Genomic DNA, 23,191 nt, shown 5'->3' on the forward strand with positions numbered 1-23,191 from the left:
CACTGACCTCCAGGAGTACGCAGAGACTGTTACTGCCTACATCAACAAGTGTATTGAGGATGTAACAGTCACGAAAACCATAACTGTACGGGCAAATCAAAAACCATGGATGACAGGAGAGGTCTACAGGCTGCTGAAAGCTCGGAATGTTGCCTTCAGAGATGGTGACGAGGCGAGCCTGAGGACAGCTAGGGCCAACCTTTCCCGTGGCATCAGAGAGGCTAAGAGACAGTACTCCAGGAAAATATCTCATTACTTCAAAGACAGCAGAGACTCACGGAGCCTGTGGCGGGGCATTCAGACCATCACAGATTACAAGCCCCCACCACAGACCTGTGATAGCACTATCCCCCTGCTGAACGAGCTGAATACTTTCTTTGCTCGCTTTGAAGTCCAAAACAGCACCACTGCACAGAAGACCCCACCCCCTCCTGGTGACCAGGTGATGACTCTGTCCCCGGACAGCGTGAGGAGATCCCTCAGCAGGATCAATGCACGTAAAGCTCCGGGTCCTGACAACATTCCTGGTCGTGTACTGAGAGACTGTGCAGTGGAACTCACTGATGTCTTCACAGACATCTTCAACATATCACTCATCCAGGCTGTCATCCCCACATGTTTTAAAGCCACCACAATCATTCCGGTTCCAAAAAAGTCATCTCCCTCCTGCTTTAATGACTACCGTCCTGTTGCACTTACTCCCATCCTGATGAAGTGCTTCGAACGACTAGTCATGAAACACATCAAGACTGTCCTGCCCCCCTCCCTGGATCCCTTCCAGTTTGCGTATCGGCTCAACCGATGATGCCATCTCCACTGCACTCCACTCAGCACTCACACACCTGGACAAAAATGACTCATATGTTCGAATGCTGTTCATAGATTTCAGTTCAGCATTCAACACTATAATCCCCCAACAGCTCACTCAAAAACTGGTCCAGCTGGGGCTCAACACCTCACTGTGCAACTGGCTGTTGGATTTCCTCACCGGAAGACCTCAAGCAGTACGGGTCGGCAGTAATACATCCAGCACCATCATTTTAAACACGGGGGCCCCGCAGGGATGTGTGCTGAGCCCCCTCCTCTTCACTCTGCTGACCCATGACTGCACTCCATCATATAGCTCCAACCTCTTCATCAAGTTTGTGGACGACACAACGGTGGTGGGTCTCATTAGCAACAGGGATGAGACCGACTACAGAAGTGAGGTGAGACGCCTGGCCACGTGGTGTGTTGACAACAATCTCTCTCTGAATGTGGAGAAGACGAAGGAGATTGTTGTGGACTTCAGGAGAATGCACACCCAACATGCTCCTCTGACCATTGACGGAGCGTCTGTGGAGAGAGTGAGCAGCACCAAGTTCTTGGGTGTGCACATCACAGAGGATCTCTCCTGGACGTACAACACCACAGCACTGGCCAAGAAATCACAGCAGCGTCTCTTCTTTCTCCGCAAACTAAGAAGAGCAGGAGCACCAGCCCATGTACACTTTCTACAGAGGCACCATCGAGAGCATCCTGTCGAGCTGCATCACTGTGTGGTTTGGAGCCTGCAATGCGTCCTGTCATAGAACCCTCCAACGCATAGTGAGAGCTGCAGAGAGGATCATTGGTGTCTCTCTCCCCTCCCTCCAGGACATTTACAGCACCCGTCTCACTAAAAAAGCCCTTTGCATAGCGGCTGATCCCACGCACCCAATGCAAAGCTTCTTCAAGCTGCTGCCGTCAGGGAGGAGACTGCGGAGTCTCCAGGCCAGGACCAGCAGACTGAAGGACAGCTTCATCCATCAGGCTGTCAGGAAGCTTAACTCCCTCCCGATTCTGCCCCCTCTCCCCTCTTCTCCTCCATGGTCTCACTGAACTCTGTCACACACACACACACACACACACACACACACACACACACACACACTCTCTGACTCACTCACTGGCCTGCACCAGTTACCAGTCACTTTGTGGAGCATTGGACTGCCATTACCTCATAAGACTTTGTTGTTATACTATCTCTTACCGTATATTACTAAATCTCCATTTGCACTATTTGCTTATTTGCACTACTCTGCCTGGTTTACACTCAATGTCATTTACCCTTACCTGAATATTGTATATTGTATATTGCATAGCTTTCTTGTTAAATTGTATTGTATTTATTAAAATTTTTACTTTTTAATTATTTTATTTGCATTTTTTAATCACTCTCTTATATTTAAATGTTCATATTTAAATGTTCATTTGCTATTTCATCTAGGGTTTGAGAGTAACGAAATTTCTATTCTCTGTATGTCCTGTACATGTGGCAGAATTGACAAATAAAGTTGACTTTGACTTTGACTTTTGACTTTGAATTCCAAACAATGAGGGGAAACAAACACCATGACTGGGACGGTTATGTACTTTAACATGACATTATAGTACAGCAACTGTGTTCTCACTATGCTGCTTCACATTATAAGGTAGATACCCTACATAGGTTTTTAGCAAAGTTATTATGTAATGCGTGAAGCTGGCTGTTGTTACAAGTATAGGTTAGATGACACTTCTGGGACGAAAGTGTACATTATTAATGCAATGTGGCTATTGATATTATGGAAGTCTGTTATGCTATGCGTCATCAGAAAAACATTCCTGATGACATTATGTGCTCAGTCATCAGTTTCAGGTCATTTTGAATAAAACAAAATTTCAGTTTGTAAATTATGGTTATTATTTAGGGCTGGGTATCGTCACTGATTTCTAGAATCGATTCAATTCCGATTCACAAGGTCCCGAATCGATTCGATCCACGATTCGATTTAATTCGATTCGATTCAATTCGATTTGATTCTAGGAAATTTTGACAGTCAGATATATCATAATTCAGATCAGTACATTTACATATTTTTGTATCTATAAAAAGGAAGCTGACACACGCAAGACTTTATCAAAGGTGCGAGCATCACAGCAGATGCCTTTGTGTCAAAGTAGCTGAAGATAAAACACAGAAAAACATGAAGGTGATTTTCCTGGCCTGGGATTTTATAAAAATATTCTGCAGTACATCAAAAACGAAAGAAAACCATTAATCAACACATGAACATTACCTCTGAAGTTCCAGCGGTTTTCGTAGAGACACGGCTAAGAGTTTTGCATTTTGCATAATTTTAAAAAGTTTAAATTTGTTCAGTATTGAACGGCAGAAATTAGGTTTTCTTTTCGGAAGTATATAAAACGAAAAAAAAAAAACGTCGGCCGACAGCGCTGTAAACAACGGTAGACCTGTGCGTAACAAGTAGAGATGGCACGATACCACTTTTTTATGTCCGATACCGATACCGATATCATAAATTTGGATAACTGCCGATACCGATATGAATCCGATATAGTGTTTTTTAATAAACAAAACTGTTTTTTAAATATCTTGCTGCATTTTGTATAAGTTCATACTCAAGTTTAAAACAACAACTACACTAAAGCTATTCTGTTATACCTGTATGCAAAAAAAAAATTTCATAGTACAGCAATACTGATCAATCTAATAAACTTAAACCTACACCATCCTCCCTATTCTGGTATTTTAAAGAGTACTTAGCATAAATATTAAGCAACCTAACTAATAGGGTTCCAACTCCCAGCAACAACAAAAATAAATAAATAAAAAATAGGGAACCACCCCTCACGCTCCACCTCATGATGCTTAATCGACGTAATCAACCTTAATTTGATGCAGTGTGAAAAAAAATGCACAGAAATCAATTATTTTTCAAGAAATATTAAATAGATTCAACATCTTTCTTCAACAAAATTGCAGACTGCACAGATGGTACCTTCCCAAAGGAAAAAGTACTATAGCTTACTAGGGTATATATATTAGACTTAATAGTTACTATATACAGTAATTGACTTCTATTCATTTTACATCAAATTAAAACTTTGGGTGTAAGATAATTATTTATTAAAAGCTAGACATTTTAAATGAGAATAAGAAAGAAAAGTATGTCTTTGTGCCCCCTTTTCCCTGTTAATGCCCTATCGGCCCCCCTGGCTAAACTTTGCTAGATCCGCCCCTGCACAGTTACCGTCAGCTACGTAGAAAAAGATCCTCGAGTAGAAAGTAATATTAAATAAATTCTAACAACAGCTGATCAAGCTTAAACGTGCTGCTGTTGTTTATCCGCTGGTTTCCTCTTTCTGGTGCAAAGTGGGCCAAAAGCAAACTAGAGACACGGCCGATCAGCTGATCGTTAAGCAGTTTCATGATTGAAGTAGCAGCAAGAAGAGGCAGTCGCTCCATATATCGCTTGTTAAGCTTAACGCAGGAATGCTTTACAAACATTCAGAGATGGACTTACACACTTGCTTTACTTCTCTTGGGATAACTTTGTCGGAGATGAAATGCCGGGTTGCTAGCGAAGCTCCAAATGCTATCCAGACCACTGACAGGTCGGCATGCCACAGCCGCTCTATCACGTGATGCATACTGCTCCTACGTGCTAACGTTCTGAGGTGAGTTACAGTGTGTTGCAAGTTTTGTGAGGTGCTTTCGTGATATTTAATGGATCGGATTACATTTTTTATTTTTCTCCGATATCCGATCCAGTAATTTAGGTCAGTATCGGACCGATACCGATACGTAATATCGGATCGGTCCATCTCTAGTAACAAGCAAGCGAATAATGAAGAAAACAGATTTTTAGACGGAAACTGTTGTTGAAGTACAGAGAGCTGTGCATCGTGGTCGAAGCAAAACAGCAAAAGTCAGAGTGAATACATGACGATGTTTATGTGAAGCGTAGTTTGGATCTTCTTTTGCTGCTGGTTCGGTCAATATTGTTTGGAGAGAGATCAAACTAACAGCTTTAGAATCAGCGCATAAAGGGCGTGAACACAAAGCGTGGACCAGCCGACAGATCAGAATCAGCGAGCTGTCGGCTTTCAGCCCCAACTGTGAGAAAGGCGATATCTAACTGATTCTGATCCGCAGGTTGCGCTGTGTGTTTAAGTCTTTGTGCAGAATCCGTGTTCCTGCTCTCATTTACTGTCTTAGCTGTTTGGTGGTTGTTGAAATTTGGGGGATTTCACCAGAGATTTTGGCATTTCGGGCAAAATAAATTTATATTAAAAAAGCGATTCAGGATTTTAATGAATCGATTTTACGTTATCCAAGCCAGAATCGTTTTTAATCGATAAATCGATTATAAAAACCCACCCCTATTATTATTAGAGTACAAGTTGACAAGCAATAAATATGTAATGTCTTTGATAGTATTGTCATATCCATTCCTCATTCGCTATATCCACTTTCAAAATCCAAGGTGATGGTGAAAAAGCTCAGCTCAGGTTTTTATAACATACTGCTTCACAAACCAATGAGTAACATGCATGCCGAAATCTTTTGTAAACAATCTGTGAATGTTCTCCAAAGTTAAAGTGAAAATGTATGAGAAAACTTACAAAAATATTAAAGAAGAGGTCGCTGACACTCTTTGGTCATTCCGTCTCAAAACAGCATATTTTTAGAACATTTCTTGCTTAACTACCTCCATTTTCCATTTTAAAAAAACTTCATGGTCCAAGATTTGAGCATATATAATGACTGCAAACTTCTATCTTCATATATAAAATACTTTTTAAAATATATTACCATCAACATGAATCAGAATCTGTAATTTGGGAGAAAAATGAAGTTTTATTCAGCATGACTCGAAATGAATGGCTGAGTCTACAGACTAATCAGAAAAGTGCCAACAGTATATAAGTCCGAGGACCATTTCCCCACAGACCTCCAAAGAATGTCTTTTAACAACCACAGGTATCAACCCCTGGTGGCTTCAAAACAGTGCAAAGAAACTTTATGCTTCACATTAGCCAGCTTACAGTTGGACATTTTGTGAAAACCATATGTAGGGTCATTGGCTAACAATATACAGAACTGTGAAGCCACTCCTGCTGTGAATTGTTGCTCTATTTAAAAAAAATGATTTGAATTGAACATTTTCATTGGCAATTGTAATTTAACTGTTGTTTTTTCTCAGTAATTGATTAGAATTTCAGATTGAATAATTCAGTTATTCCATTACATGTAAAGACTCTGCCAACGCTCCTCGTGCCAGCATTTCACAGCAGAGATTCTGCATTTTCATACTCCTGCTCAGTCACAGCTCTGCCCACGTCGTCATAAAGTCCATCTGCTTTCTGAGGGAAGACCAGAAAAAGATGTAACACCTGTAACTCTTCATGCTGTTGAAATGTTTCAAGATATGGAAAGTTTAAGTTTACCTTAAAAAGGTGTTTTTTTGTTGCTATGAAAGAAAAGTCAGAGAGTTTAGTGAACCCACCATGGTTACATGCTACAACACGATGCAGTGACCATTGTTTATTATTCATGAAATATTAAAACAAGCGCTAAAATTCTTACATTGCAAAATGGTTCATCTCACGCAGCACAAATATCTTCCCTTACCATCATTTATTATCTGAAGGACTCATTAGAAGTGAAGAACATAAATGAATAAATGAAGGCCTGTCTCTACAGCTGATGGTGAAGAACCTGAATCCAGAATGTGCAAACAAAGATTTCATCTGACTAATTTCATCAAACATGATATTCTTAATTTCATTTTCAGCTGTCATGGTCTAGGTCGTTGACCCCAAGTTTTGAATTTGGGAGGTCTTGGGGTTTGTTCTCATTTCTTTTTCCATATCTTTGTATTATAATTCTGTTGTCCTGTTCTATAGGTTTTTTTTTTTTTGGTTCATCCTAGGTTAAGATGAGATTTGGGTTGGATCTCCATAGTCTCCTTCTTTTCTTTTTTCCTGTGCCTCTGAGTTTCATTATCTCTATTTTTGGTTTCTTGTTTGGTTAACTTAGTTTCCCTTTATTTCCATTCTGTGTTCCTTATTAGGTTAGGCAATGTTTAGTTATCATCTTTTGTGTTTCCTTTCTTTCCTCCCTAGTCAGTCCTGTCTTTGTGTGTTTATTCTCCTGTTGCTCTGTCAAGTTTGTTATTTCCTGTTTTATTTTGATAGTCTTCTGTTTCATGTGTATTATTTTCAGTTTTGCTTCGCCTGTCTCATCACTCAGATTAGTGACAGCTGTGTTCCCGCCTGTGGCCCGTCTCCCTGGTTATCCTCATTGGCTGTGTCCCAATTCAGAGACCGCATGCATGGAGTATGCATTTTGAGACTCCAAATGTGCCGTCGATTTCCCTAAACATCAAGCGTCGTCCGGTGCACGCTTCGTGGTCCCATATATCCCACAATTCATAGAGCGGCGGTGGGTGTGGATAGTTTTGCCGCAAAACACGGCAGACGGCAGAAGCGGAGCGGCCGAAGAGTGAATATCATGTCACTTATTTATGTGCGAATGTTTAATAATGAAGAACATCAAAACATTACTGTTGGCCACATGTCGGCAAAGTTATGTGACATTAGCGATGTTTGTACTTTCAGCGTTAACTTGGTTTAGAGCCTTTACTTTAAAATATACACCGTTCAACAGTTGACCTTAATCCTACAGAGAATGTGATGATTTTATGGATAATTAAAGTCAGTCATATATCCACAAACACAACAAGCTGAAAGTCAGTGATGCTGCTCAGTTTGCAGTCCTGAATCACGGCACAAGCAGGATTCACTGCACTGTTAATGTTAGCTATGTTATATTGCTGCCTCTGTTCGGTGGTGTCGAGCCAAACGGACTTTAACGTGTGTTTGAACGAGCTGACGGTTCACTCGTTAAGCTGAAAGAAAGATGCTTTAATCACAGGAGTCACACATGTGTCCACTGCACCATCTGGGAACTCTTCTTGTTTCGTAATAACACAAACACTAAATCGTCCTTCTCTGGTGCTGTTTTGTAGTGTATACACCTGAGACTGTCACCTGTCTGTCTGTCCTGCACTCTCTCCCCTTTTCTTTCTCTCTGATTGTGGAATAAAAGTATGAACATGTATTTATAAGTTACACTTGTGTTTGAATCCTGCAGCTTATCACACATTTGATTTCTATGTGTGACAACTGCAAGTGTCCAGAGTGAGGACAGACTGAGGGACCCACTGCTGCACATCATCTGTGAGGCTTTGCACCCCTGATGATCCACCAGGACAAACTCAGCAGTGTGTGAGGAAGAGGAGGAGGAAGAGCCAGCAGCAGGTGACAGATGGAGAGAATAGACAGACTGTTCCCTGTTTGTGAAGGACTGCTAGGGAAGTTTAAAATAACTAATTGTCAGTCCTGAATCAGTCTTATTAGGTAATGTTCAAATAATTTTATCATTCCAGTGTTTTCAGTGTGGGAGAAAGTACTCAGGGCCTTCAAGTTGAACACTATGAAAGGCAGCAACAAGTTTAATGTTCAGAAACCTAAAGTATGTATCAGCAGCAGAATGGAGCTAAAAATAAATGTTTGTTTCAGTTCTATGAAGCTTTGAGTATTTTGTAGCACTGCTGTGTTTGTTGCATCATATTGCTGTAATTGTTTATATGCTTTATATATTCTGAGGTATTCTATAAGGATGTTATGTGTTTGTATACTTTCTGCCCAGTTTGACCCATTTAGCAGAAGCCAGCCTGTTTAAGGCTCTGATATCTATTCTGTATGACTTAAAGCAGTTATGACATGGTCTGATTTTCTCACCCAATAAAGGGATATTTAATATATCAGCCTACTCTTCATTTTATCAGAAACAGTTATCACAGCTCGTACATTTTCTTTTTACACATATATGTAAGCATTGAGCCAAATGTAATAATGCCAACATATTAAACAAACAATATTTGTCTCTTATATATAATACATCTATATATACACTGTCAGAGATACTTGTCTTTGAGTGAAGATTTAAGGTGATAGGACATAAATAACTGCAACTTGAATCTTTGACACAGAGTTCAAGCTCACTGCTGTAATATATCCTGTAATATATATATATATCATAATAATCTGACAATAAATATAATATTGGCCATATTATATTTACATTACCACAGTGAGATGACTTTAGTCTCATGCACAACATTAGCTAATTGTTATTTACTAACTAATCTTGAAATGACTGTTTAGTAGCGAAATTAAGCCCAACAATCAGGTTTTACAGTCCTGTGGTCTCAGCCTCAGATACTCAACTGATCAAAGTGATGTCATGAAAAAAATTAATGACCAAAAAAACACTTTTTCTCCTTCATTTCTGTCAAACAATGCTGTATGAAACGTTTCTCGCGGTTAGTATCATGGTTGCGAGGCAACCTGAGCAGCACGACGAAGGCTAGACCGTACCATTTCACAAGCCTCTCACTTCCGCACTTCCCGTACTTATAGTACGCACCGTACGTAGTATGCATACTGCACGTATTCCAAGCGTGCGGTCTCTTAATTGGGACACAGCCCTTGTGTATATATTCCCTGTGTTCTCCTCCGTTCCACGTTGTGCTGGCTGTCTCCATTCTCCAGATTAATGTCTACTGTAATTCCAGCAATAAAGCTGTGTTTCTGAGTTTAGTTCCACCTGGGAGTGCTGCATTTTGGGTCCTACCTGCTTCAGACAGCATTTTAATGACATCAACCAAACATAAGAAGACCACCACCAGAAACAGATGTTTGTGCTGAACATTATCAGTGTAACTGCTGGTTCTTACATGGCGTTTCTCTACTTGAGCACTTTATATTAACACGCACTTTTTTTCTATAACTGAGTACTTTCATTAACATTCATACACTGGAAAGTAACTTGTGGTTTAGTGTCTTGCCCAAGGATGCTTTGGCATGCAGACTGTAACAGCCAGAGAACCACCAACCTTCCTTCTGACTTACATCCACCCCATCCATCCATTCGCTTCCGCTTATCCTTTTCAGGGTCGCGGGGGTGCTGGAGCCTATCCCAGCCCCGTTTAGGCATTTAAGACACATTTGCATCTTTTAAAAGCTCTCATCCCACATAATTTGCAGAGGTGCCAAAATTAAAGTGATTCTTAAAAATATGATGTATACATGAATGATAATATTGTAAAACTGTTCTTTTTGTTTTCTTTGTTTTTAATATATCAACAGCTCTAAGCTCCACTAAAAGTTAACATGTATAAATCTTTTAACTCTCAAAATCCAATAAATTGCTGTGTTGTTGTTGTGCTCCTGTCTTCCTTCCCTCTTCCCAACTGGTCAAGGCAGATGCCCGCCCCTCCCTGAGCCCGATTCTGCAGGAGGTTTCTTCCTGTTAAAGGCGACTTTTTTCCTTCCTGCAGTCGCCAAAGTGCTTGCTCATAGGGGGTCATGTGATTGTTGGGTTTTTCTCTGTATGTATTATTGTAGGGTCTATCTTACAATATAAAGCACATTGAAGCCACTGTTGTTGTGATTTGGTGCTGAATAAATAGAATTGAATTATAATCTGAAAGGAATGAGAACAGGATGGATGGATAGATAGATGTTTTCTAAGTTTTATACTTCATGTAGTTGTGTCACACAGCACAATTTTTCTAACTTTAGCTTCAGTGCAATAACTGTGTGTCTGTTGTGGTGAGGTATAAAAATATCTTACTTTTCAGGTACATGCGGGTAAGTGTGGTCACTATGGGCAGCAGAGGGAGCAGAATCCAGCGAATTAAGCTCCAGATATATGAAGCAGTAGCTGCAGGGGGTTTCAGAAAAAGCATGTGGTTTGTATACATGTTGTGAAGCCCATGAGCACTATAATGACATTTACTTGCTTATCCACATTTTTGGCACTAGAACAGGGAAACTACTGACTTGTCAGTGTTTTAATATCTGTTTGCACATCCAGCTGACACACTGCAACACAAACACTATGTTACTAACTCCACTTTGGTCTCCACCATCTCCAGAGATTAATATATGGCTAGTTATGTTTACCACCTGGCCTATTATTAATTTATGCTAATCTAACCAAACAAAATTTGTGGTGTGCAAAATTAGGAACTAATCCCAGAAATCCTAGTTAACACAAAGTGCTGAGCAACAGTCCCAAATCTTAACTGGGCTTACAATCATAGAAAACTATGACTCCCATAAATACTCATATTAGAACATCACCTTTTGTAATTTTTTAAATTATGAAAGCTTAACATGCACATAACATTGAAATATCATCTTATGCTTACAGTTGTGGATGTAGCCTTCAGCCAGCTTGATGATGGTGCCATTCCTGCTCAGCAAACCACACCAGTACACTCCTTGTTTGTGGTTTGGCTCCAACACTTCCACAGTGAAGGAGCTCACATCCTGGGTCACCTTCAGTTTCCCTCCATCCACCAAGCGTTCACTGTGACTGAAGGTGAGGCCGGTGCAGCACTCGGCAGAGTTCTGCTGACACCAAACCCTCAGAAGGCTCTTGTACTTCACTTCATAAGGACATGTCAGCTTCTGCCAAAACAATGCCTCACAGGTACCTGCACAGTGACATTGTTTAGGTGTGGAAATAATTTTTAAATTTTTTCTGGGGCTCCACTAAAGTTTTCCTCTTGATGTTGGTTGTTTTTCACTCAGTTTCATTCCAGTACTTGTAGATATTCATTTGAATAGGAATGGGGTTTTTTTTGTTTTGTTAAGCCATACTGTTTCATACTGACCTGTTAATACTCATGTACTAAGATATATTAGTAATAGCCAGTACTAAGTAATACAATAACAATACTCTAAAAGCCCACATAAACAGATTACAAGATAAAGTACAAGTTGATAGTTTATGTTTATTCTTTCTCACAGTTTTAAATAATAATAATATCACTAAATGTAATTATGCAAAAGAAATTGTGTACCTCTAAATGATAGAAGATAATTTTCCTTCATCATATACCGAATGGCACTGATGCATAGTTTAATCTACTTCCGTTAGTGGCTCAGACAGGCACTATAATAATCTACAAAAACAAATATTTAAGCTCTAAGATATGATTTCAAGTTCTCTGTAATGATGATGTGTACGCTTACCTGTTGCCAAAAGAAATACTGAAATCAGAATATGCATGATCCAAACACCGAATCTGATTATACTCAAGTCTAATTTATTAAACAGGAAGAGGTGCTTTTAATGGCAACTGACAGGAAATATTTGGCCACAGAGATGTTGCCTGCCTTTCATGGTGAGGGGATGATTTACTTGATACTTGAAATGTGCAATTCACTTGTATTTTTATTTTTATTCCTATTTATTCTATTTATCCCCTTCGTATATTTTATTTATATATATGTGTGTGTGTGTGTGTGTGTGTGTGTGTGTGTGTGTGTGTATATATATATATATATATATATATATATATAATATTATATTCTGTAATTCTGTAACTTCTGTCGGTGCTGTGCTTTTGGAAACCGAATTTCCCAGAGGAACCCACCCGAGGGATTAATAAAGTTTTATCTTATCTTATCTTTAATCCTCAAGAGAAAAACTTCGTTCTAACTACAACCTGGTGGATTTATGTGTCTGTTTATTCACAAGTTTGTCGGTAAAAAAAAAGAAAGAAAGAAAGAAAGACAAAAAAGAGAAAGAAGAAAAATAATTATTTGGCTTTTAATTTGAAAAATGAGTCAGTACAGTACAGTACAAGTCAGTATCGACGTTTGCCATTGGTCCTTCTTTCAGCCAATGGCGCAAACTTTTGTAGGCTCGTCTCTCTCTCCGTGTCCACGTGAGTAGCGTGGGTTAGCTACTAGCAATAAACACATCATGGTAAGTTAAAAAATTGTAAGGTTTGTGCGAGCGTTAATTTGTGTTTTAGTTTGATACCAAAAGGAGATTGTAGAGGTCGAAGCTGACACAGAAGCCAGGCTCAAGGCGGATGTACCGAGCGCATTTCCCCATCCGAGTGTTAGCACGCATTCACATAGAGCCATAGAGCACAGCAGTAAAGTTCTGTAACTGGTAATGTTGAAATACTAGAGTACTGTTTAAACGCTTTATTTCGTTCCAACTGCGTTTTCTGTATCGTCACAGGCTGGTGTATAACTGGGAAAAATAAACCCACGAAGCCTATGTAATGAGTGAAAAAAAAAATTGCTCGTTGGTCAAGAAGCGTGAGTTTTCTAATCAAAACAAAGATAGCAGCTCTCAGAAATATGACATTTTGTGCTCACTTTAGGAGTGTCAGAAAGAAATAATTGAGAATTACGTGTAACCTTTAGTGAATTCTCACAAATGTGTCATTAAAATGTGACTGATGAAGATACAATCTTGATTGCCAGACACAGAACAGTGAAGGGAGAACCCCTGTAGGTTATTAAATGTGAATTAACGGGACACTGTATGTGCTTTTTTTTTTTTGTAACTGAACTTTTATGTCTGTGTACCTTGAAAATAGAACATAGATAAAGTGGGGTTTATGTTCAAATGCCAGGGTTTTTGAGAATTGTTTAATCATTTATGTCACAGAGTTTAATGAAATAAATCCACAGACTCTTCTGTTCTTCTCAGTTTAAGGAGTCTGTTCATCAGTGTCATTTGAAGTCATTTGTATAAATAAATTACTGGGTAAGTCTACGGAGAAAGGGACTGGATTGAATGTTAAAATTAGAACAGTAACAATCACAATGCACTTTTAGTCGTTGTAAAATCAGCATCTGTTTTTGTTTTGTTTTTTAATTCCAAAAAGAGTGTCTTGGGTTTAACTCCCAACTCCAGGGGGTTATATGAAGTTGCTGCTATTATTGCGCTACTTTTCATTCCTTTTAATCCAGGTTAATGAGCTGAGTGAATTGTTAGTGGCTTCCTCATTTTAAAATTTCTCCAAGTTAGAGTAACTGCTTTTAGATCCTTAATTATATGGGGTGGCTGTGGCTCAGGAAGTAGAGCAGGTCTTCTACAAATCAGAAGGTTGCCGGTTTGATCCCTGGCTCCAGTCCAGACAACGTATCCTTGGGCAAGATGCTGAAGCTCGAGTTATGAAACACTTTAAGTGCTCAAGTTAACTAGTGTTATATAAGAACCAGTCCAAAGTGACCTTAATTCAATTTAAATTATCTTTTTTTTACTTAAGTAAAATTTTTACTGTAGGAAGATTTAAGCATAGACCTGTTCAGATATGTTCAGTCTTTCTACTTATGTGTCTGCCATTATGTATTAAGTTTTTACGATTATAAGTTATTTCTAATTTCGTCTTGTTTTCTCACTAACTTTCGACAAAGTCCCTTACCCATTTTTCCTAAGTTGTGTGAGATGTGTAGACATGTTCAGATATTGTGGCAAATGTCATTTTGCAAGGTAATGTCATTATGTTAAGAGGCCTGTCTTTGGAGTAATTTGGTGTAATGTTTGCGTAGCTGCGTCGAGAGGTGAGACTGAGGCGGGAGTACCTGTACAGGAAGGCACAGGAGGACAGGCTCCGAACAATAGAGGAGAAAAAGCAGAAGCTGAAGGGTGCCCTCGACGGTAGGTTGGCGTGATCATTAAGATCCTTTTTCCAACTACATTTTGCTTGACCAGAGTTGGCACCAAAATGCTCTGACCACACAGAAGTAAAACATCTTTTACTTCTCTGCAGAAAATCATCTCCTTCCCACTGAGATACGCAAAGAAGCTCTTGAGCTACAGAAACTAGTGGAGTATGACGACGAAGGGGCAGAAGGCAAGTGTCGTGAATTCTTACTATCAGCAGCATTTTGTCAGTTTTCCTCACATTTTGTTCACTCATAAATTTTGGTGTTTTCTTGTGCGCGCAGGTGTCAGCTCTCATGTGGATGATGAGTATAAATGGGCTGGAGTAGAAGATCCTAAAGTCATGGTCACTACATCCAGAGACCCAAGCTCCAGGCTCAAAATGTTTGCCAAGGTTAGATCACTTTCTGAGCACAAGCACGTAGAGGCATCTAAAACCTCAATGACAGAATTAACACAAAACATTTACTACAGCACATATTTAATGGCATGTGCAGTTATTTCAACCCTGGTTCTTCATAGTTTTCAGAGATGTTTCTGTATATTACAGATGAAAAATGGAAACGCATGAAAAATTGAAAGAGATGTTTTATAATTTCCAAATATAGAACAACGTCTACAGGGCTCGCAAAATCGCTAGCCCGACGTCCCGGGGCTAGCGATCTTGCTAGTCGGGCTACCAAAATCTATCTCTGCCCTGCCCGTCGGGCTATCATAGAAAGGAAAAATATATGTCAATGCTTTTGCATTCTTTCGGAAATGTAGCTGGGTAATTATGTCATTGGCATCGGTGAGCCACTGTCAATATGTGACATATTGAAATCGCGTTTGAATTTGCGCTTGTTTTGTGCTTTCACTTTGCAATCGCGCGAACTGTGTATAGAGAGCGACAGCACTGATCTGTGAGTGATGATAATTTGTGCACCAATTCCTCTGACATCGTCTTATCAATCGTTAGCTTACTATGCAAACATGACAAGTGAACTCTCCCGCAGCAAGCTCAAACATGTGAGAGGTTGATCGCGCAGAGAATCGCTGAGCGTTATGTGAGTGCGTGTGTAAAAGCAGCAGGATATATATTTTAGTTCTGCTGAGCCAAATAAGACAGGTCAGGGTGAAGAAGTGACAGCCAAAGAAAAGCTTACTGCAAAACGGAGAAGTTATGACAAATCAGACTATAAGGCAAAAAGAAAGTGCAGCTTTATGGTTTCATGGACAAAGAATTTCTGTGGCTGCAATATGACGAGCTAAATAACCAGGGGTGCACATAAGTGGTCCGCAGGTGCGCATTCGCTGTCAAAATAAAAAACGCGCACAAGATAAGAAGTTGCAACGCGTGTTTGCGTACATAAGATTTTCTGGAGGAGGACAGACATTTGTTTAGAACTCTTAAAGATGTCGAAGAAGAAAGCTCCTTTAAGCAATTACTTTGGTGTTCCTCCACCTCCAAACAAATGTCAGAAGGAGTCCGAACCACAAAAGAAGCACGTATTCTCGGAAAAGTAGTTGCAGGAGGTGAGCTGGCTTCAAACAAATGATGAACGCACAGAGATGTGGAGCAGAATGTGCCGTGAAAATCCCACTCTAGCGGACAAAAACAGTGCTTTTATATGGACGCAAACACGCGTTGCAACTTCTAATCTGGTGCGCGTCTTTTATTTTGACAGCGAATGCGCACATGCGGACCACATATGTGCACCCGTGTAAATAACATAATGTTCTGCCGGGTGTGTCGTTGGTTTTCCCTCGATTTCTGAGTCGACAAGTGCCTTTGTCACTGGGACCAGTTTTTCAGTGGAAATTTCAAATTCAGGATCTGACACAGACTGATTCATGTCCTACACAGTTCTTACAAGTTCATAGAAATTTCTGTTCAATTAGAACCAAGTATTTAAGCTGATGTTTGTAATTTTTATACAATGTTGTAATTTGTGTTTCAACAATTTTTTGATTAATGTTTTGTTTCCGTTACAATATTATACTTTAATGTATAATTGTAATATTGTAACAGAACAAAACAGGAAACAAAACATCAATCAAAAAATTGCTCTCTTTTTTATTCGGGCTACTTAAATTTATTTTGGGCTACCAAAAACTGAAGAGTCCCTGCCCGAAGGGCTACCAGGGATTTGAAATTTTGCGAGCCCTGGTCTAAAACCAAGGGAGGTCCAGTATTAAAGAATTTAAATGGAGTTCTGTGAATGAAAAGATAAATAGCACAGATAGTGCTAACTTAGAAATATGGTGTTACATGGTGCTTTTGTTGACATTTGCATTAAAATGTAAAAAATACTGATATGCAGGCTTATTGACAGGCTTCAAAACTCTTTGAAGGATACAACTAATTTTTAATCCAACAATTCTCTAGCCCCTCCTTGAGCCTGGTCCTGCCACAGGTTTCTTCTTGTATAAAGGAAGTTTTTCCTTCCCACTTTCGCCAAGTTTTTGCTCATAAGGGATTATTTGATTGTTTTGGATTTCTCTGTATTATTGTAGGAGCTATATTTACCTTACAGTAATATATATAAAAATTGATTGAAATTAAATTGAATATCTGCCCCCTTCTGAAATGATTGTCTGTGTAGGGAGCAGCTACACTCAAAAAGAGAAAAAAGGATGAAGGGTGCTTCTGTCTGTCGGCTTGATTTGAACGTGTGTGTGTGTTTCCATTAGTCTGTTGTTTGTTTGAGTGAAAAGGAGAGACAAGTGAGCCATTTAACATGTGAAAACGCGTAGTAAAGCTAGGCCTTAACCTCCTAGGACCTGGCGTCCACATATGTGGACATCACATTTTGGGTTAGACCACAATACAGAATTTTGCTCTTTCAAATTAGCCATACAGTGGCACAGTTGTTGTTTCTCATTTTGTTTTTGTACTCAAGAAAAATGCTGCTGTGTTCAGACACCAAATAAAGAGTTTTGCACATCATTACTTAATTGTGACTCACAATAGCAAAGAGAAAAAATGCATGCCATGAAAGAGTTCGGGTCTTAGGAGGTTAAGGAAAAAAGGTGGATTGTTCAGATTAATAGGTTCTTGTTGACCACAGTATCATATGCAGATATTGTAGAAATAGCAAAAACATATTGTAATAAAAAGTAATAGATGGCATGAAACAGCAAGTGTGATATATTAATAAAATTGAAATGACAGCTGCCTCCTGTAAGTGGCTACATGGTGCTAGTTGGACTCATAAGCCCCGTTCCCATTAGCACCTACTCGGATCGACTCGCCACGACTCGACTCGGATTGACTGGTTTTCCATTACATTCGGATAGTACCTGTTATGCATGGCTGTCGTCATAGCAAAGCATCCAAGCGTCCCACAAAGTAATTACTATGTGACACGGACGCTACAGCAAAGGTGTACACCGAGGCAAGAACATACCCACTGCTCGGTCTGTGACTTTTCACCAGTCTCAGGGGACCACAGTGTTGTTTTTTGTAGTTATTTCCCTTGTTACTGGGATTCCAAAGTGGCGGTTCTGATGTTCGTGAATGAGATACTGTCATGACTCATCAAGTGACACTACTGACCAGCCAATCGGTGGCATGCAGCCTGACGACATCACATTTTAGTACCTGCTCAGATCGTTTGGAACCCAGGGCAAGCAGATACTAAAAAAGTACCTGCTGCCAGGTACTGTGACCTAAATGGAAAACCTTGAAAACTGTGGCGAGCCATGCTAAGTAGATACTAATGGAAAAGGGGCTTTAGTTCTGACAGATTTGGGTAGTTTGTCAGACCCCATAGTGATTTGTATTATGTGCTTTAGGCCATGTCCGCACTAATACGTTTTCGTTTGAAAACGCATCTTTTTCTCTCCGTTTTGGCCGTCCGTCCACAGATGGCGTTTTTGGTCAAGGAAAACTGAGCTTTTTGAAAATGCTCTCCAAAGCGACACACTTTAGTCATATGATGACCAATTAAACTAAAATAGTGGTGGCCTATCTTAATTATACAGCAGTTGTTTTGTTTGCTCTCAATTTTGACAGCCCTATTAAAGATTAATATCAGTTTGTACATGCTTCAGATAGCTTTTCTTCAAATTCTTTAATTCTCACTCGCTTTTGCAACTTTGTACTCTCGTGTTACTCACAGCAACAACTCCACCTCATTGTCAGTCCATTTAAAAAAACTTGGTGCTTTTCCTCGACATTTTGCCACAATGTTTCAAAGGGCTGGAAAGTAAATAAATGGCAGACAGAAATGACACAGGTCGAATCATCTTACTTTACACACATGCGCAGTACTGGAATGTAAGCATTTTAGGTTGTTTCAGTGTGGATAAACAACTCTGTGAAAACCATAGTGTGGATGCGGAGCGTTTTTAGACGAAAACACAGTTTTCAAATTCATCCGGTGTAGATGTAGCCTTAGTGAGTTTGTGATCTGTGCAGATGTGTGACTTTTTACACTTTGTCACTGCTCCCTGACATGCACACACCTCTTCTGCGCTGCTTTTCCTAATTTGGCCACATATTGCATGCCTTGCTGTAGTTCTGAGTTTTTCTTGAGGCTTGTGGTCGGTGGTAAACTCTTCTGTCTTCTGAAGTTTTTGCTCTCTTTTAGCTGCACAAATACAGACAGTGATGCTGTATAAGGCGCTGCCCCAGCTATTGATAACAACCTGGGGTTCGGGTTTTATATATTTAAAAAAAAAAAGCAGTGTAGACCATGACCATTAAAAATTGAGTTGACAATAATACACGAATCCCATCTTGTATGTGATTCCAGGAGGTAAAGTTGATGTTCCCTGGGGCCCAGCGAATGAACAGAGGAAATCATGAGATCCCTGCATTGGTACAAGCCTGCAAAGCTAACAGTGTTACCGACCTCGTCATCGTGCATGAGACAAGAGGACAGCCAGGTATACTTGCTTTATTCACTTATTCATTTTGCTGCAAAGTCCACCCTCATTAACCCCACACTCAGTCATTTTGCTCTACAGGCAGGCTCAAATATGACAGAAACATTCAGTTCAGAAGAGCTTTAATGGTTACTCCCACTCAGCTTTCATGGGGTATAAAGGACTATGTAGTTTTGTGTTCTGTATGCACAACATCCACCAACAGTGCTAAAACTGGTTGGTGGTTTCAGACCACATTGTACAGCTTGTTCATACATCCATTGCACATGTGCATTGCTGGTTTTTTTTTTTTTTTCTTCATTCTAGCTGCCCTATAGTCTTCACGTTAGGTCAACACTAGAGAAACAAACACAGTTTCTTTACCAATATGAAAACTCTGCACTTTTAAAATTTATAATGGAGTGTTTTGGGTTTTTGTTTAACTCTCAGTATTGACCATAATATTTGTTATTTCGCTTAGTTTTGTTTGTTCTTATATATTTACAGATGGCCTGGTGGTGTGCCATTTGCCATTTGGCCCAACAGCTTATTTCACTCTTTACAACGTGGTAATGAGGCACGATGTTCCCGACATAGGCACCATGTCTGAGGCCTACCCCCACCTCATTTTTCACAACTTCACCTCACGGCTCGGCAAGAGGGTGAGTGAGTGCTGGACAGCACATGCCTTGGATATTCTTTCTCATCGCTTGTTTGTGTGTACAACTAATTAATTCTACTCACGCAGGTATCCAATATCCTCAAGTATCTTTTTCCAGTGCCAAAGGAGGACAGCAGGCGTGTGATCACATTCGCCAACCAAGAAGACTTCATCTCTTTCAGGTGAGCATCAAAAGTGAAAATTCATATAAACAAAATGCTATTTGGGTTAAAGAGTAAGATATGATGCATTTATTTTTAACAGACATCACACCTATAAGAAAACAGACCACAAGAACATACAGCTGACGGAAGTAGGGCCCAGGTTTGAAATGAAATGTAAGTATGGAAAGTTACCGCTCTTCAGAGACTGAATTAACCATTGTTGACGTGGTTATATCTTCTCTGGAAATTCTTTGTTTTTCCATCTGTCACTACTTGATCTATAGCAGAAATCTGATTTGTTTTATACATAGGAGAAAGACTTTTTTTCCTGTCTTTACCTTTCACAATAAAAACCCTAGACAATGCATGGCTGCTGTCCTTACAGTAGTAGAGGGATTTCTTGTGATCAATGAAAGGTTTACAAAATTACATCAAAGCAATTTACACCTGATTTAAGGATTAAAACAACATGGTGTGTTTTAGTCCAATTTAGTCTGGTGGAAATTGTTTCAAATTGTGATTAGTTTGACTATGATTTCTGAAAGCATTGCCGAGCATGTGCAGTCATATTCATGAGAATCATGCTGCATAATGCAGTGCAGCCTCCGGGCCCGAACATCACAGCCATCCATGGCAGACACAGAGTTGTTCTGATTGGTTAACCTCTGCCCATTTGTACTTTTGAGAAACTCTTTTTATACCCATTCATATTACTGAGCTGTTGCCAATTCATACGGTTACCACTTTCTTTCCACCTCCCAAGTTTTTGAGGTATGTTGGTGCCATTGCTGCTTTAGTATTTTTCATGAAATTTACATTCTACAGTTTTTATGTACATGTAGTCTAAACTTTTTTGGAAGTTTAAAAATGTATAGTAAAAATATGTAGCTTCAATTTTTAATATAAATCAGTGTATTGTGTGTTGTGTAATGTATTGGATACTAATGTGCAACACCAGGAAGAAAAAAGATATTTTGATCTGATTGGAAGTACCGTATTTTCACGACCATAAGACGCACTGTGCTAAAAGGCGCAGTCTCAGTTATGTGTGCCCTTACTGTATTTAACACACACATAAGGCGCACTGGATCATAGGGCGCATACAAGTACCGTATGCGTATTTAAAAATAAAGCAGGAGCAAACCTGAGTTCGGTACCTTACTCACATTTTTATTACCAGTAATCGTCATCATCAACAACACACAAGCATACAAGTGTGCATATTTAAAAATAAAGCAGGAGCAAAACAAAGTTTGGTACTCACATTTTTATCATAAAACCCATCGAAGTCCTCATCCTCTGTGTCTGAATTGAACAGCTGCGCTAAATCTCCATCAAACATGCCAGGTTCACTTTCTTCACTGTCAGAGTCACTTTCCGTGCCGTGCGGCTCCTCGGAAATGATGCCGGCTTTTGCGAAAGCTCGAACAACAGTGCCAGCAGCCATGTTAGCCCAAGCATCTACAATCCATTGGCAAATTGTGGCGTAACTCGCCCGGCGCTGCCTTCCACTCTTGGTGAAACTGTGGTCTCCATCGGTCATCCATCACTGGATGTGTTTGTCGCCGATGTGTTTGCTGCAGTAGGAGCGGAAGATGGCCAGCTTTTCCTTATAATCCGCTGGAAGTTGCTGCGCTACCGTAGTCCTGGTCCGGATGGAAAAATGGCACCGTTTCATAAAAAGTGAAAGTGAAACTGCTTTTAGCCGAATGGTGACCTTCGAAACGCTTCTCCCGCTCGTTCTTTGCTCGATGATCGCCTTATGTCCACGGAAACTCAGCTGCGTTTTCTTGACCTGTCGGAGCTTGTTTTCCAGCTTCCTCCACTTGCGAACCATCGATTCATTAATCTTAAATTCTCTCGCCGCTGCTCGATTTCCATGTTCCTCCGCGTAGCTGATGGCCTTCAGTTTAAACTGTGCTTCGTAAGCGTGTCTCTTTGCCATTTTCAGGGTTGTTAAAACAACGGTGTCCTGCATAACGCACATACCTGTTCTTTTATACAGGTATGTGCAATAAAGTCAACGCACACACTTCACCCTTTAGCGTTCTCATGGTGTTCTCTACTACGTCCTCCTTACAACACAAAGGGCGCACTGCGCTATAGGGCGCGCCGTACTTTTTGAAGAAAATCTAAGACTTTTAAGTGCGCCTTATGGTTGTGAAAATACGGTAAGAGCATCAGGGGAAACTCCAGTTGTAGAAAAAATGGATTACTATCCTCTGCTCTGTACAAATTTTCTTTGGGCTCGTTAAATATTAACACCACGTCCTCTTTCTATTTAGTGTATATGATCAAACTGGGAACCCTGGAGAACGAGGTCACCGCAGATGTGGAGTGGCGTCACCACGCATATACACACACAGCGAAGAAAAGAAGATTCCTTAGCATTGAATAGGAACTGAGTCATCATCTGGAATTATAAAATAATATGTGATTTTTGTTAAAGGAGCATAACGAGGGATGACAAGTCCAAGTGTAGTCAACAGCTATGGATGTCTACAGTGATGAATAGGACAGCTGAGCTCAAGTAGATTGAGCCCTGTTTTTTATGACAACCCTATTTGTAGGGTTATATATACAGTATAAAGCATTGCATTCTATATGGTTATTCTAACTTTTTTATGCTGTTTTATAATAAAGAGTTTACTTGATCTGCAATGAGTCTCTTTTTAAAAAAAAAAAAATATATATATATATATATATATATATATATATATATATATATATATACACACACACACACACACACACACACACACACACACACACACACACACACACACACACACACACACACACACACCAATCTGCCTTCGGGTCTTTGCCTTCTGCTCCTGGCTGACATTCTTTGTCCAACATATCTGCCGTCACTCTGTAAATGTCCAAACCATCTCAGCCTTGCTTCTCTAACTTGGTCTTCCAACCGCTCAGCCTGAGCTGCCCCTCTGATGTACTCCTTTCTAATCCTATCCACTCTGATCATTCCAGTGAAAACCTTCGCATCCTCGACTTCGCATCTGCCACCTCCAGCTGGACCTGCTGTGTCTTGCCTCTGCCTTTGCTCACTTCCTCTTTTTGATGTCTGAAGTCGTTCTGCAGACTGCTACCTTAACTACATTCTCCCCTGCCACTACAGTCTCCTGTCTCTTTCAG

The 23,191-nt window shown here is 39.9% G+C and overlaps 1 protein-coding gene across 1 annotated transcript; it reads left to right on the top strand.

The window, feature by feature from the left end:
• Positions 1-12,549: 12,549 nt before the first annotated feature.
• imp4 (IMP U3 small nucleolar ribonucleoprotein 4) lies at positions 12,550-22,697 on the top strand. The gene is made up of 9 exons (XM_085293642.1): positions 12,550-12,658; positions 14,245-14,353; positions 14,466-14,549; positions 14,644-14,753; positions 19,099-19,231; positions 19,718-19,872; positions 19,959-20,053; positions 20,136-20,209; positions 22,321-22,697. The coding sequence occupies exons 1-9, from the start codon at positions 12,656-12,658 to the stop codon at positions 22,431-22,433; spliced, it is 876 nt and encodes a 291-aa protein (XP_085149768.1). The 5' UTR covers positions 12,550-12,655; the 3' UTR covers positions 22,434-22,697.
• Positions 22,698-23,191: the final 494 nt, after the last annotated feature.

The sequence above is a fragment of the Mchenga conophoros genome, linkage group LG12 (assembly GCF_057382185.1).
Source record: "Mchenga conophoros isolate Kocher_MC1m ecotype Shallow Benthic linkage group LG12, M_conophoros_male_GT1.1, whole genome shotgun sequence".
Classification (NCBI taxonomy): domain Eukaryota; kingdom Metazoa; phylum Chordata; class Actinopteri; order Cichliformes; family Cichlidae; genus Mchenga; species Mchenga conophoros.

What these genes read in the sequence shown, in the direction of transcription:
- imp4 (XM_085293642.1), top strand. An exon ending in GCTGAAGGGTGCCCTCGACG is followed by an intron (nt 14,354 to 14,465) that starts GTAGGTTGGCGT and finishes ACTTCTCTGCAG; the next exon opens with AAAATCATCTCCTTCCCACT. An exon ending in GAAGACTTCATCTCTTTCAG is followed by an intron (nt 20,054 to 20,135) that starts GTGAGCATCAAA and finishes TATTTTTAACAG; the next exon opens with ACATCACACCTATAAGAAAA.